The sequence below is a fragment of the Myiozetetes cayanensis genome, unplaced genomic scaffold (assembly GCF_022539395.1).
Source record: "Myiozetetes cayanensis isolate MyiCay16 unplaced genomic scaffold, myiCay2020 scf2-11, whole genome shotgun sequence".
In the NCBI taxonomy this organism is placed as follows: domain Eukaryota; kingdom Metazoa; phylum Chordata; class Aves; order Passeriformes; family Tyrannidae; genus Myiozetetes; species Myiozetetes cayanensis.
The window spans coordinates 50,091,008-50,107,628 of NW_026087411.1; the positions used below are offsets into that span (position 1 = coordinate 50,091,008).

A 16,621-nucleotide genomic window follows, 5' to 3' on the forward strand; every position below is an offset into this window, starting at 1 on the left:
ATACAAGCATGAAATGACTTCTATGGTTCTGAGAACAAGAAAAGACAAATGTGCATTTCAGTAAGGAAACAAAATCACTGACTGGTGTGTACTTTGCAGTTTTAAACAATTCTCGGATGCCGAAAATCTCCGCCTATGAGTCTTCCACTCAACTCCGAATTTCTTACTGAACACATCGTCACATGAAGCAGAAACCATCAAAACTTCACACATGTGAATCCCTTGAAGATAAAATGCCTCAGAAAAATAACAGGTACTAAAAAGACTGAATTTTCATTACACACACTGGTTTATTTCAGAGTCCAGCAACTTATTTCCCCAGTTGTTCAGAAAAGAGCATGGAAACACCTAAGAGAAGTTGCTATGAAACAATGGAAAGTCACGGAGAAGGCACAAGCTGAAGGGGTCCTTCCTTTGAGCAGCGTCTGTGGAAGGAAAGCCCATTGAAGGATTTAAAAAGGAGATACTGGCTTTGTCCAGTGTAATATTTGACAGTATAGGAAAATGGGGATTCAGACTATCATTGGAGACAAACTTAAACTTTGTTTCCTAAATAGCAAGCTTGCCTAGAGAAGAACCTCTTAGCCACAGAAAGGAGTCAATGCTGACATTTGTGGCCAGCACTGATGTGAAACATCAATTGTTCAGGAAGAGAATACACGTGCTGTCAAACAGGGTTACTAAAGGTGAACACACAATTAAAGCTCAGAGCCTTGAAACCTTAAGGGTCACTGCCTAGGCCTCCTGAAAAATTAGTCTAGATGCTCTTTATTATTTTCTTTGACTGGAAAACAGATTAGGACCATGCAATATATGCACAGGAAGTTGACACAGTTTCATGTTGCTTACATTCACTAGAGGTTCTCACATCCACTCTTCGGGAAAGAAACATAGGGAATTGCAGGTTATGGAAGTGTTCCTCTGCCTTTGGTGCTTCCTATTTCATGTTGTCTGTTCTTTACTTATCCTGTCACCTGACAGATTTCTCTTCTGAGAGAAATCTAGACATGGTCACACTAAAAGAGCACAATATTTCAGTGGTATAGTATTTGATCTCCCCTTTGGCTTTATTGATCAGCCATTAGCTTCAGATGAAATGCAGCACTGTGATTTTGATTCAGCTGCTGGAAGGCCCTCAACTAAGGTCTAAAACTAAGGCTGAAGTGCTGGGAAGGATTGTTCTTCCCTCTGCCAGATTAACTCTTGTCTTTGTTATGGGTGTAACCATTAATAGTTCTATTGTGGTATGGAGAAGTATTTGTGAGGAAACTTCGCTCTCCAAGAAATGCTCTCATATGCCTTCAGCCACTCAGGACCAGAGACTGTGCCCACACTGGACTGCATTGCTCATTCTCAGGATGCTAGCAGATCTAAACGTTTTTGCTCAACTTTGACTTTTAAACAACTAGTTCTTTCTTTCAAATGAAGCAAAATCATTGCAGGAAAGATTCTTGGCAGCACTTTTTGCTCTGGCTTCCTGAGGAATGTGCTCGCTTTAAAAACTGAATGAAAAACCAATGGCACATAAAACTGCCTTATGACAATGCTGGCAGATCTACCAGTTTCTTATCCACCCACATTTACCAAGCACTATGCATTATGCTAGAATTGTAACTTTGAAATGATAACCTCTGAGGACCTGCTTTTTAATCACCAGTATCTCATGTTCTACTTTAAGAGTGTTGCAGAAGTGCTATTTGAATAGCGGGTACCAGATTTTAAATGTCTACAGTGATTAAAATATGCTATTAATGATAGTATTGAAAAAGTCCTTCAGCTGAGACCTTCTGGATTCTCACATTCAGAGTCAATGCTCTAAATAGGAAAAGTTTGAAGTTTTGTGGCTGAGAACGTCAGCACCAGATTTCCAACATGACATGCAGAGATGAAGACCTAAATTATAGGCCACTACAAACACAAAAGTTTAAAGAACAGCCACTCCCCTCTTTCAAAAACTCTCTTGTATGTTTTTCGTTTTCCTAAGAACAAATTGTTGATGATGGTGTTTTCCTACTCTACTTACACAAGCCTAGAGTTATAAAAAACAGGCAGGCAGCACTACCCAGTGCAGTTGGAAGTCAAGATTCACTTGGGTAATGGTTGCCTGGTGGATAGGGCAGCCTTCTTGCATAAACTCAGATTTGTGGCATGTGACTTTGTCTCAAGCTCTGCCTGCAGCCCAAGCTTCAAGTGTGATCCACACTGATTCCTAGTTGCAGTTGCTCAGTATATCTGAAAATCATGTGGTCCCTACATACAGATAAGGGGCTTAACTCTGTGTGCTTTGCTTTGAAGGACTGGTGCTTTTTTAGATGAAAATCTGAAAGCTATCATAGCTTTTCAAGACCTATAATAACATTTTATCATATTAGACTATGATCTGTTTAGCAGCACAAGCTGAGTTTTACCCAAATAGCCTGATGAGGCTCAAATGCCTCATGCTAGCCTCTTGCTCAGTGTTGCATCAAGTGCAGAAAGCAGAAGAGGCTGAGATGCCACTGCTACCACATGGCCATGCCAAACATCAGCAAGGATCTGACTGAAGCAGACACACCCAGGTAATTATGGCTGGTGATCCATGCCTCCTTCCCAACTGCCCCTTGCTGACCTAAGAAATCCACCCCCAGGTCATTGTGTACAAAGGATGGTTCCCACAGCCATATCCAAGCTTTGGGACACCAGGCACTACCAGTCCCAAGTCTGCACATGCAGGAGGTTGGCTTCTGCCCCTTGTCACAGGCAAATCTCTTTGCTAAAAGGGATGGCCTGGGATCCCTAACCAGTGCCTGTGTTAATGTTGTTTGCTTACTTGCAGTCATAGGCACATTTTGGTGCATACGATGGGCCATCAGTGATTTCACTTAGTGCCTCCTGGGTGACAGGAAGCTGAAAGCACAGGCTAACTTGTGCATTTTAGAAAGAACCATCACCATCACCATGTGCCATCACCACATGGCAGTCCTGTTTAATATCTTTTGTATTTTTATTGATGATCATATTCTGGATGAGGGGATTGAGTGTACCATTAGCAAATTTGCAGATGACACCAAGTTGGGGGGGAAAGTGTTGACCTGCTGGAAGGCAGGAGGGCTCTTCAGAGGCACCTGGACAAGCTCAAGAGATGGTCTGATTCCAACAGGATGAGGTTCAACAAGGCCAAGTGTTGGGTCTTGCACTTTGGCCACAACAACTCCCTGCAACACTACAGGTTGGGCATAGAGTGGCTGGAGAGCAGCCAGGTGGAAAGGGACCTGGGGATGCTGATTGACATGAGCCAGCAGTGTGCCCAGGTGGTCAAAAAGGCCAATGGCATCTGGGCCTGTATCAGGAATGGTGTGGCCAGCAGGTCCAGGGAAGTGATTCTTCCCCTGTACTCAGCGCTGGTGAGGCCACAACTCGAGTACTGTGTCAAGTTCTGGGCCGCTCAGTTCAGGAAGGATATTGAGGTGCTGGAGCAGGTCCAGAGAAGAGCAACGAGGCTGGTGAAGGGGCTTGAGCACAAGTCCTATGAGGAGAGGCTGAGGGAGCTGAGGTTGTTTAGCCTGGAGAAGAGGAGGCTCAGGGGAGACCTCATCGCTCTCTACAACTACTTGAAAGGAGGTTGTAGCCAGGTGAGGGTTGGTCTCTTCTCCCAGGCAACCAGCAGTATGACAAGAGGGGACGGGCTTAAGCTGTGCCATGGGCGGTTTAGGTTAGATATTAGGAAGAAATTTTTTACAGAGAGAGTAATCCAACCTTGGAATGGGCTGTCCAGGAAGGTAGTGGATTCTCTGTCCCTGGAGGTTTTTAAGACGAGACTGGATGTGGCACTTAGTGCCATCATCTAGTAACCACAGCAGTGTAGGATCAAGGTTTGGACTTGATGATCTCGGAGGTCTTTTCCAACCCGGTTGATTCTATGATTCCATGATTCTATGGCTAATCGTTACATTGCCTGCTGATACCTTGCAATATTTGCTGTTTGTGTTCACTGTCCTGGAATCATTCACACTTACACTCCCCACGAAGAGAAGAAAACGATCGCATTCAGCGTCTTGATGCTGCAGGTATGCAGTATTTATAAACGTAGCGTGTATGACGGGGCACCACACAATGTCTTAAAAAAAAAAAAAAAAAAAAAGCGCCATAAACGACCCAGCAAGCCGAAGTTCCCGGGGAGCGCCCTGCCGCGGGCACGCCGCTCCGCCTCCGCCGGCGGCGAGGAGCGGTCGCCCGCGCCTCGCTGGCAGCGGGGGCGGCCCAGAGGCTGCGCCGCCGGCACCGCGACTCGCTGGGGTGCTCCGCGCTGCTCTCCGCCGGGCCGGGGCGGTGGGAGAGACGAGTCAAGCCGTGCCTAGCCGTGCCTAGCCGTGCCAAGCCGAGCCCAGCTCGTGCCAAACAGAGCCGAGCCGAGCCGCGCCGCCCCGCCCCTGGTCTGTCCCCGCCCCCGCCGGTGCGGGCCCACCCCCCGGCGGCGGGGCCGCTGCGCCGCCGAGCCATGCGAGGCTTTAAGCGGCAGGTGCGGGGGAGCGGAGCACACGCACAGGCGGCGGCTGCGGCGGCCCGGCGGTAGCGACGGGCGCCTTTCGGCTCGGCGGGAGCCGCGGCGGAGCGGAGCATGTCGGTGGCGACCGGGGGCAGCGAGGCAGCGGCGGGAGGCGGCGGCGGGAACCGCGTTTTCTTCCAGAGCCCCCGCGCCGGCGGCGGGAGCGGCGGCTCCTCCGGCAGCACCTCCCGGGAGGACACGGTGTCGGCGGCGGCGGCGGTGGTGCAGGTCCAGCAGCGGCGCCACCAGCAGGGAAAAGTGACGGTGAAATACGATCGGAAGGAGCTGCGGAAGCGGCTGGTGCTGGAGGAGTGGATCGTGGAGCAGCTGGGGCAGCTCTACGGCTGCGAGGTGCGGGGCCCGGGTCGCGGGGTCCCCGGCGCGGTTGCTGGCGCCGCAGTCCCCTCGCTCGCCGCTGCCTTCCTCGCCCCCGGCATCCTCCTCCCGCCCCGACTCGCCTTTCGGCGGTGGGCAGGGGAGCGCTGTCACCGCCACCTCCAAATGACATTCCTGGCCCGCCGCCCCCTCCCTGCCGCCACCCCGCGCCTCCGTGGTGCCCTGCCGCAGGGAACGGGGGAAAGGCGTTCCCCGTCCTGCAGAAGGGGTGTCCCCCGTCCCCTCCCGAGCTGAACGGGAGGGGACCGCCCTGCGGGGACGGGCGGTGGCTGCCGCACGGCCGGGCACGGAGCGGCCCCTCTCCTCCGGGTGCCGGGAGGTGCGCCCGCGGCGTGTTTGGCCGGGAGCCACTGTCCCTGTAGTCCTCCGGGGCAGGGCGGACCGGGGCTCGGGGCCGGGCGAGCTTCGATCTCCGTTAGACGCCGGGCTGGGCGAGCGCCGGGGCGGACAGCGGTGTGCGACGGGCGCAGGGCGAGGAGGAGGAGGGAACGGGAGCTGCGCGGGGGCTGTGCGGAGGTGGCTGTTGTGGAGGAAGGACTCCGGTGCGGATACGGTCCCCTCTGGGCCGTGGTGTTGCATTACCCCGACCGGGTAGATACTGGCAGGGAGATTTCAGTGAGCAGTTCGAAGATCATTAGGGAATGGGCAACACTGGGGGCTTGTATGTGCCTAATTTGTAGGTATCGAATCTGTTGTTCTGTTACTCTGGGCAAAGAGCGAGTGTTGCCAGAATGAATTCTCTTTAGTAGAGGACAGGTGAGCAGGACGGTGTTTCAAGATTGTTCAAAGGAGTGGCAACTGTCGTTGTTCTTACAGAGATAATGTTGTAAGTAAAGGAAGTACCAGTACATTGTTTTGTCAAAGCTTCATTAAAAATGTAGACCTTCTAGTCCCCAGGAGATCCTACCTCCCTTCCACCTCAGGTATTTACTGTTATAAAGGATCAAAATGTTATGGCTAACCTGGGATTTGCACATACTTTTCCCATCAGTAGTCTAATTCACTTTTATTAGAGACTTCTGAAGTGAGATTTGTTGAAGCCAAGTGTTAATTTTGCAGCTAGCATCTCTGAAGCCAACATCTCACACCAGGGCTCCTGAGCATTCTGGAGCTAGGAAGGCAAGAGCTCGACAGTCCTTGAGGTGTGGAAGTCTTGAGTGGATGTGAAAATGTAAATAACCTGGTTGGAATATCTAGCACACACGTAATATAAACGTTTAAAGAAACTCCTTTAATCTCAAAACCAGCTTATCAGCCAATTTGTTAGAAGCGTGCATAAAAAATGTGCATGTGGCAAGTTAAACTTCCTTAACTATTCACATCAATGAGCTATGGGAAGGAAAAATACAAATGGAAACTCTAGTTAAAAATAATAAAAATAAACAGTTCTTACTCTTTCTCTTGGTGTGACTTGCCTCTCCAGTCTAATGACTTGTTTGGCCACATAGCCTGTAGGCTACAGGGATTCCTCTGAGGTCAGGAGTGTTTACAGTTGTTTGTGTGAACTGATGATTTTGTGTCCGTGCAAGCTCATAATGTAGCTAGTATCTGGTCTGCTGGATCCATCCTCTGGTTTAACTCTAGCTGTTCAAAAGCACCAGGCCTTTTTGGGCTGTGTGGTTTTGACATCCAGGCATAATTGTTCTGTTTGTAAGAGAATGCAATACATGGGACCAAACCAAAGCCCAGAGGAATTATTGCTGCTCTTCACAGTATTCAAATCACAGGCTTGTTGAAGGAAGATCTTTCATTCTTTTCCTTACTGTGGTTTTTGCCTCCAACAAAAATAGAAAAAGATCTGCTTTAAAAGGAGGGCTCTTCATTAAGGTGGGAACCAAACATGGCTGCATAAAACTAACTTATTCGGTTTCTGAGGTGAATCTTAGGGAGAAAAAATGGTTTGACACAAAAGATGAAAATATTTTTAGCTTTGAAGGCTGAGGGCAAAAATGTTTCAGTCATCTTCTGCTCTTCCTTGCTATTACGCATGAACTCTATCCAGTGCCAGCACAGATAATGGTAGTGAAAAGGTCAAGCAATTAATATGCTATCAGAATAAAGTTGAAGATGCATGATGAGTGTAGCGATTAAAGACAACAGCAATTTAATGCAAGATGCTTTCTCTGAATCTGCTTGAATTACTTTCAGGCTTAGAGATATAGCTCTCAGACTGAAATTTAATCACCTATGCAGACAGTTAATAACCCTGTCAGAGGGCAGGTTATGTGTGTGTGGGGAGAGGGTTGGGAATTGCTCACTTTAACTTCTGTAGAAGACCTACTATAACTTCCCAATGCAATGACACTTAAATTCTGAAACAATCTGAAGTCTTTCATAATGTCAGAAATAGACATCAATTTATTAATCCTGGAGGAGCTAACCAGTGTCAGTGTTTTATTGCTGTTCTGATTCAGGGCTCTGTTTCTAAGGAGCAATGCACTTTATTCCTGGGAAAAGCAGAAATAAGTAGAGGTCACTTGCAGTATGATGCTCTGAAAGTCTACAAGAAGACTTGAGTGTCTCTGTGGGACTGCATAAACGTAGTGCTTGTTCACTGTTTTCCATTTAAATAATCTTTCCTATTATGCTGAGATTCATCAATAAGTGGATACTTGCAGAAACACTCCCTTTATTTGAAGCCAAACGTGTATTCATAGTCTCTCAAGTACTTGCAAGTCGGCTATAAGCCTCTCTTGGCTTGATGACAAAGTTTAGGAGATGAGGTTGGGAAATAACGAGACAGGTTTGTTTGTGTTCTTTTTCTAGTGGATCTTGTCTGGATGGATCTTTACTTGTCTAGTGGATCTTTACTGATACACTTCTAGTTTTAAAAATTGGATACCAAGCAATATAATGATGTTGGGGGGAGTGGTTTAGAAGGAGCTGTTTGAGACTATTTTTAATGCAGACTACAGTTATATGATACCAAGATCAGCTTTAGAAAGGTTACTTCTACATGATGCAGACTTCAGGGATAAAAACCAGCCTGAATGGTAAAGGGTTACCAAGGTAGGAAACTTTAATAGGACCAGAGAGACTTAAGCAGGATTTGTTGGGCACCAGAACCTTCAGGCTAATGAACTCAGGTCAAGTGCTTCAGGTGAGTGTCAGTCTGGCTGTTTGTTTCTGGGACTGCTTCATTAAAAAAAAAGTTTTACAACCTGTTTGTTCTGGTTTCTATGAATGCTGAAACAGGTTGTGGTCACAGGTTAGTATATTGAAAATGCCGTGCCTTAATTGCAGGACTTGGACTGACTTCAGTGTTGACCTTTACTAGGTATCTTGTTTCTAAAAATAGTTTCTCCACAGATGCTTTGTGTTTTGGGCTAAGTCCATTATTGGTTAAGAATTGCAAAATAATGCTGCACAAAACAACTTACATCATCACTGTTCATTCCCTAATGGTTTGCAACTTGTAGTTCAGCATGAAAGTGATGACAGTCTAGTTTTCCAGATGTATGATCTACGTTGTGTGCACCTGCCAAACTTGTACAACTTTATATATGAAAGAAAGAGACTACTGGATTTGTCTCCAGAAATCATTCAACTTTGGAGGTGAATTTCTGTTCTGTGGGGTCCTGTTTACCCACAGTTGTAGCATTTGCTCTAAACAGCACGCAGATTTTGCATAGCAATGAAGAAAGATTTTGTTTGTGCTATGGGTTTGTTGCTGAATATTTTTTAATGTAGAGATTTGCATGTGCAAGTCAAATGGGCCCTTAGATTATACACTCTAAAAGCTGAATATTAGGCTTACCTTCTAATATGAGAGATTAGATAATTGGTAACCTTTGCTGAGTAATAAACTCTTTTATTAGAGTATGTCTACAGAAATCAGTACTTGTCAAAGGATATGATGTTGGTCTGGAATTAAGAGGGTGTTATGTCCAAACATACCCATCTTCCATTTCAGAAATGGAAATACCCTGGGATTCTGTTTAAAAATTCACTGTACAAGAAAATATATTTGGAAGAGCTGTTGAAGGCTCTTCAAACATTTCCTTTAAGAGAACAAACCCATGCCAAACTGAGACGAGGGAACAATTTACATCAGTACTGCACGGATCGAGAGCTCTCTTCCCCTCTGTGCTCTGTGACTGTGGTGCTGGAGAACATCCTCTTTGGCCACCCTCCTGAAGCTGCTGGGATATGATAACAGTGACCACTTGTCCCTAATATAGCTCCAGATAGTCTGTTGGTCTATGCACACTTCAATTTGGACTGGTGGTTGCTAGACAGGAGAAGACAAGAGGAAGGCGCTTATTTAGGCTGGAAAGAGTGATCACAAAAGTAAAAATTTCCTAGCCTTCCTTTTCTTCTCCTGCTGCACAAATGTCTTGGCTGCAGTGGTGAAAAGCTAGTGGCAAGGTATAAAAGTTGGACTGAGGGCTGGGAGGAAGGTGAGCTGTCTGTCTTTGTATGAGACTTTCTGAAAAGGATGGATTCTTGCAAGAGGGGTTCTATTCAACCATAAGTTCTGAACAAATTGACTATATTTTCAAATTATATTTTAAATACTGGATTTATTTAAAATACATTTTAAATACAGTTGCAGACTGATGGGGGGTCTACCAAAAACAGTGCTGCATATGCTGAATAAAGTTCCTCTGCATTTCCATCCAAGCATGCATTGCTTGTGATTTGGTGGACTTGTTTGTAGCTGTTTCTCCCCTACTATTTTGGACTATATTTATAGGGGGCACTGTCCTTTGGCACAGTATGGATCATCTTCTCCAGCTCACTTGCTCATGGGTCACAAGATTGCCCTACAGACCCTGTGTCTGAAACAGTTGCCATGGTTACCAGTGATCCATTCTGTTTTGGGGTTGGAAAAACGGTGGATCAAATGGTGTAAGGACTTCAGGGCCAAACATTTCCAACCCCAAATTCTTTCCAAAACAGCCTGGTCAACATGCTTATAAGACTGCTATGTTGTGATGTGGACCTGATGGTATGATCAGGTGCTACTTCAGGCTCTAGTGAGATAATGTTTGAAATTCATTATTCATTTCTCAGAAAGACATTTGGTAAGAAAATCCACTGAATAAAACACTACAGATTTTTGCCTACTGTCTGACTCTTTGAATAGACTTCTAATTTGTACTAAGATCTCAGAAAAGGTAATTGTGTGTGGACTCCTTTCTGAATTGATCAAAAGTGGAAAGAGGCTGAGAAGTGGAGAGAGTGTCAAGCCTTTAAAAAGATGCAAGTCAGTAGGACATATAATAAAGGATTTATTTCTTCAGGAGATTGAGTATTACAGTCTAGATGCATTGGAGTGGAGTACTTGGAGGTCCATCAAATTGCTTATAAATGTATTTGGATTATATATTTTTATATATATTATTCTTTTGGACAAGTATTACTGTTGTCAGACCTCTTTGTTGTATGACTTGAACTTTGGAGATGGCAGGGATGCTGCTCAACGTACCTGTGTCAGTTGAAGAGCTGCTGTCATCAGAGACTTACAAAGGATGCAGGCAACACAGGTGCAGCAAAGGCTTATTCTGTCATGTAGCAACTACAGAAAGGTATTTGAATCCTAAGAACAGAAAACAGGAAGCTTAAAGAAATGCATGTTGTTGTAAAACAAACCTTGTAAAATGTGTCCTGTTGCTTTCAGAGAAGGAGTGGCTTAAATACCTATAGGATGCCATCATCTGTGATGAAGTCAGAGTCTGTTTTTTTCTAAATGCACTTCTTAAACTCATCTTAAGTTCTAAAGACTCTACTCTAGTAGGAAAGATACCACTATTTAACTACTTTCCTTCTTTTTACATGCAAAATTTGCATAACATCTCAAAGGAATTCAAGAAGAGAGAAGTTCATCAAAGTCAAGTGCAAAGTTCTGCAAATGGGTTGGTGCAATTTCAAGCACAAATACAGGCTGGGTGGAGAATGAATTGAGCAAACCCTCAGTAGAAGGGCTTGGGGGTGCTGGTTGAGGAGAAGCTCAAAATGACCTAGGAATGCACTCTTGCAGCCCATTAAGCCAACGGCATCCTAGGTCACGTTAAAAGCAGTGTGGCCAGCAGGCCGAGGGGAGCAGTTCTTCCCCGTTTATTCCAGTCTTGTGAGACCCCACCGGGAGTTCTGTATCCAGCTTTGGGTTCCCCAACATAAGGACAGGGACCAGAGGAGAGCCATGAAGATAATCAGAGTGCTGGAGCATCTCTCCTGTGAAGACAGGCTGAGAAGGGTTGGGATTGTTCAGTCTGGAGAAGACTACAGGAAGACCTTAGAGGGGGCCTACAAAAAAGCTGGAGAGGAACTTTTTACAGGGGCATGTAGTGAGAGGACAAGGGGGATTCATCTTAAACTGACAGAGGGCAGGTATAGATTAATTACTGTGAGGGTGGTGAGGCACTGGAACAGGTTACCCAGAGAAGTTGTGGACTCCCTGTTCCTGGAAGTGTTCAAGACCAGTTTGGATGGGGCTCTGAGCAACCTGGTGTAGTGGAAGGTGTCCCTGTCCATGGCAGGGTGTTGGAACTAGGTGATTTTTAAGATCCCTTCCAACCCAAACCATTCTATGATTCCAAGAAAATTATTTTTTTCTACTATTTGATCTTTGTATAGTTTAGATGTAATTTCTGCACTGGTCATGGTTCATTGTTTTATCAGAACCAGCAACAATGTTCTTCACTTCACAAAACAAATTACCTTTCATAAGCTATTCCATAGCAATTTTTTTGTCCTTTCCCTCTCTGTTCAAGATTCAACTGGTCTCTTTGCTGAAGCAGTAGGTGTGGTTGTTTTATAATGAGGTGAATAAATAATTGATTGCTTACATCACTTAACATTTTATAATTGTACTTCTTATAAACAGTATCTTCCAATCTTTGTGCCTACAAAGACTCTTGTGCCTTTGGGCAAATTTCTTTACCTAGTGCCAGTACTTGATTATCCAGTGTAAGAAGGGAGAAGAGGGGGTGGAAGGGAGAACATGGGTACAGTGGAAAAACTGTGGATAAGAAAAATAAATGGTAAACTATGCTACAAATCATGCAGTGAATGTACAGCTGAAGGGAAAGAGGGGGAACTGGTCATTAATCTACCTCCTTTTCCCATTGAAGTTCATCACACAAACTCATTATGTTGCTTTTGGACACAAGTCTAACTTGGATGTGTCTGTACTTGTAGCACAATTAAACTACAACATGGATGATCTATCCACACATAGCTGCGAGTGGGTTATGCTGCGCTTTGTTGAGGGTGCTGGGCTGACTTGGGTGCTGTTGGTCCCTCGTACCCCTGTGTTATGACAGAGTGGGATCTCTCCTTGTTCTCGTAGATTTGCATTAGCTGGTTTAACCTGTGCTATGGAAGCAAATGCCTAAAACAAAAATAACCCCATTTAAATGAGGAAAATAAGTATTTCATGGCACACTTTACTCTTCTTATAAGGCATAGGAAATGTTTCTAAATAGGTGCTGTATCTAAATAAAAAGATGTGAAATGAAGTCTTACTTCAACTAGAACAAGTACTGTGATAGTTTAGTCTCATGACAACCCTAAACTAATTATCTATTGATTCTTGCTTTGCAAAGGCTGGCTGAGCTCCTGTTTGCATTCTTATAGTTCTCCCTTTAGAACAGCTTATGTGCAGCCACTTAAAAAACACTGTACTTGGCCCCAAGCCCAGCCAAAACACCCTATACAATTTTGTAGTGCATATTACTATACATAATGTGTACATACGGTATCCTGACAGCACAGGAGATGCTGATAGAAAAAAAATGCTATCCCATCTCTAACCTGATTCAGTCTGAGTTATGGTCACCTTGTCTCTTGTCACAACAGGTGATAAAGCAGCAGCAACTATATCAATCCATTCTTCCACCAGCCCTGTGTCTTGCCTGCAGTATTCAAAAGCTAAATTCTCATTTCTCCCTGTCTTACATCTAACTCCAGAAACTTCTATTTGACAGCACAAATTGAGTAGGTTAGACATGGCTATCTATCTTTGTCACTGCAACTTTTGGCTGCCTGTTGTAAAACATTAGCAGTTTCTTTTGCTGTTTCCCTCTGTGGAATGTGGAATTATGGAAGTCAAGATTTCTAGAACTTACTAATGCTGGAGAAGGAGGATGAAATCTTAATTGTATGCAGTCCATAGAGCAGACTGTATTTCAAAGGGTAGAATAAATTTAGCCTGTTTAAGATTTTCTTGGAACAAGGAATTGTTTGGGCAGAGGTACACACTGTAACAAATCAAGTCTTCTTTGAAGTGATAAGTATTTAATTCTGAGGATCACATTTGAATAACAGAACTGTTACCTCCCCACCACACCACCACTCACCCCACCCTGGGAACATGGTATCTATTCTCGGAACTGGTTCAACATGGCATCTTAAACTATTTTTGGGGAACACACAGATCACAGCCCCAGAAGGCATCTTGTATCTTTTCAATCCATGTGATATTTATCAGCAGCATAGATCTAGGGGATCTAAAACTAGAGAAAAATCATAACTATACATGCACTATAGGTCTTTAATTATTAGAATGCTTGTAGATACTTAATTCAATGTATCACTGTTCAGCCTGTAAAGCAAAGCTAGTAGAGAAGATAGCATTAATTTAGTGGCATAATGGTAAATAAATGAATGACTACCTTGTGCAGTGGTGCTAGTCTACAGGTGACACTTTAGTGCTGACTGAGAAGTGTTTACTATTCTAAATGGGCTGCCAACAAAGGGATCACACACTTCAGTCCTGTGTGTTGGACTTCATAAATGCAAATGATGGCACAATCAATGCCTAATGAAAATCCTCTTACCAGACTGTCTTAATAGGATTACTTTCCAGAACACAGAATTGGGAAGAATCTCCTAGGTCATATGGTCTTCCTTCTCATTTGCAGATAAGCTCTTTACATTTGATATAATTTTTTAAATGGGGTAACTCAGTTATATGATGTTTGTTTGCATATTATTTCATATGTTTAAATATATGTTTTAAAGCTTTTAGACACTAGTCGCTTTCCCGTCCCTTCCATAAAATGTAGAAAGACGTAAACAGAAGATCAATGCTTGCTTAGAATGAGCTTGCCTGGACTTTCACTCTGAGGTGAAGTTTAAACAGATTGTAAATGCACTTTGCTGCCTGTCCTTACTCTGGGCGTCACTGGGCTCAAGTGATGACCACAGTCAAGGGGCAGAAGTATTGAGGCAGTGATTCTGCTATAGTTCAGTTACTACTGCAGTATTTTGAGTAGATGACTGCAGACTCTGGGAGAAATATGCTCACTAATATTTCATGTAATCAATTTGGCAGTACTTGGAAAATATATGTTAGTGGCTTAAGATCCTAACTTATTTTAGCACTTGAATGATAACCTCTTTGAAGCAGATATCTAAAGTAACTCCAGCATGGTAGAAACGATTTGTTCTAATTTAGGTTACTGGCATATAACATATTGACACATTTACTTTAAACACAAAGAATGCCCTGAGCCTTTACAGTTGGTTGCTTTACATTTTAAAAGATAGTACCTGAAGAACATAGTGCACTTTTTTTTGTCAGAAAATAAGTCCAAATGATCTGGAATAAATTACTATGTCTTTTTGGTTTTGTTATGTTGGTAGTAATCATGCCACTTTAATCTTATGGTTCAAATTCTGTTTTAGGTGTGTTGAGGTAAAACTGCATAGTCGTCTTTCTTAAAAAGCTAACAAAAGCCCCTAAAACTTGGATTATGTTAATATTGAAAACTGTATTCTCTCTGAGTGCAGAAACTGGCGTGGCGAGGAGCCCTGTGGTAACTAGCTCATTGGCAGCCAGAAGCATCTCAGCTGTTACTTCAGCTGTTGCTGTAGTACTAGTTTACTAGTCTGCTTAGCTAAAGATTTAATCAATTTGCTTATAGGTATCCAGCTGCTATTTGTTTATCAAACCAAAACTCTTACGTAGAAGGTTTGCTTTAGTGTCTTGAAGTAATTTTGATAACCAAAGAATGCATTTATATGAGGAAGCAAGATATCAGTCTTTCACTTTATAATTTGGAGACTGTCTTGTCTCAGGTTACATTCAAAAGAGGCTTCCAGGACTGTTTCTGTAAAAGCCAACACCTAAACAAACTTTGTCTTCTTTTTCAATGTCTCTGAACACTTTTTGCTCTCCTTTTTTTTTTTTTTTTTTTTTTAAATTTGTATCCAATTTCACCTTAAAATATGTAATGACTACATTTGATATTAGGATTGTTAGCTCTTACTCTCTGCTAGTAGTTCGTAGTGCGTTGAATGTAGCAAGTGGAAGGAGGTAGGACAATGTATCAAAATACATTTCTGGGAATCTGACAGTGAGAAGAAGCACTGGAATCAAACAGCGGTCCTATACAGTCTTCAGCTCCCTTCACCCAGGGTTTGCCGTCCTTGATGGGATAGTCACGGCAGATTATCCCACCTCCTGGATCTGAAGTTGTTTGCAAATTCATTTTAAAGACGCCTCAGGCACTTTTCCATATTTTGCAGTACTGGGACTTGCCTGTGTAGCCAAGTGGTGTCTCTGGCCCCTGGGGAAGAGGAGTGTCTGCTTTAAAGCATGTTAGAACTCCTGCTGATATTTCTTGACATCAGTGGACCAGAGCCAAAATGCATTGACTGCCAGTCCCTGGCCTGCCTGCTGCTCAAAACTAGTATCTTGGGTAAGGGAGAGGTCTAGCAGTCGTCAGTGTGTAGAGCACACTGCTATGCCCAGGCAACACTTGAAGGAATGACTTGTTACAAACCATGAAAGCAATCCAGATCTCTTGCAGACTCAATTTCTTCAACAAGAAGATTATGTTCCTTCTAGGTTCTGCAGGGTGCAAGAGCACTTGTTTTGGTACCACTCAATAAAACCCTTCCCCCCAATGCCCCAGAAAGCAGACTTCTTGTCTCCCATGTTAAATCTGAAAGGATGTAATACTTCTGACTAAAGAAATATTGACAATTGAAAACTGTCTCCTATTCCGACCAATAATATTTTAATTGGCTGACAAGACAAAAATGCAAAGAGAAGACCATGAGTGTGTCAGATGCTTGATGTATCCGTACTGTATGACTTATTGCAGAAGTCAGTTTACACACAGCTTCTCAGAGTAAAGAAAATCAATACTGGAGACTAACAGACTTTTTTTACATGGCTGCTGAAACTGAGGTGAGGAGAGCCATTTAGAAGCCTCATTATATCATGTACTCTTTCCTTGTGTTCTTTCAAACAATCTGATGGAGTAATTAATCCTTGAAGTGCCTCAGGAGGCAAACCTACTTAATTGCACTGCTGTTTAGCCTAAACTCCCAGAGTGCAGAGGACCTGGTGTGGATCCTGTTTGATCAAAATTTCTTGAGTATAATTTTTAGGTGTTTTTCATTTCCATTCTTACAAAAAAATTAATCAGTCTGTCAAATTTGACCTAGTATAGCATTGTCTTAGTCACAATTGCATTCTTCCTGTGTGCAGAACTATGTACAAATTGCAGGGAAGCAGTCAGCAGGATTTCTGTTACTTGGAGATAGAGAGTGCTCTTGTGAATCAGCCAGAAGTAGGGATGTCCTATGACATCCACTGGCATAATCCTCAAAGCAGATAGGAAATTTAGAAAACTCCTGATGGTTTTAAGTTCTGTGCCTTTTAAGGGTGACTGTGTAACAGTGATTTAGTGTACAACATGTATTTGCTAATACCAAACTATTTCTGCTCGCTGTGAAAGTGGA

At 43.6% G+C, this 16,621-nt stretch overlaps 1 protein-coding gene across 1 annotated transcript in view; it reads left to right on the forward strand.

The window, feature by feature from the left end:
- Positions 1-4,502: 4,502 nt before the first annotated feature.
- The window catches only part of PPP1R14C (protein phosphatase 1 regulatory inhibitor subunit 14C), a 51,669-nt gene continuing 39,550 nt past the window's right edge, over positions 4,503-16,621 (forward strand). The window contains exon 1 of the mRNA XM_050316333.1: positions 4,503-4,876. Coding sequence (XP_050172290.1) covers positions 4,598-4,876 — 279 coding nt within the window. The 5' untranslated portion in view covers positions 4,503-4,597. The remainder of the gene's footprint in view (positions 4,877-16,621) is intronic.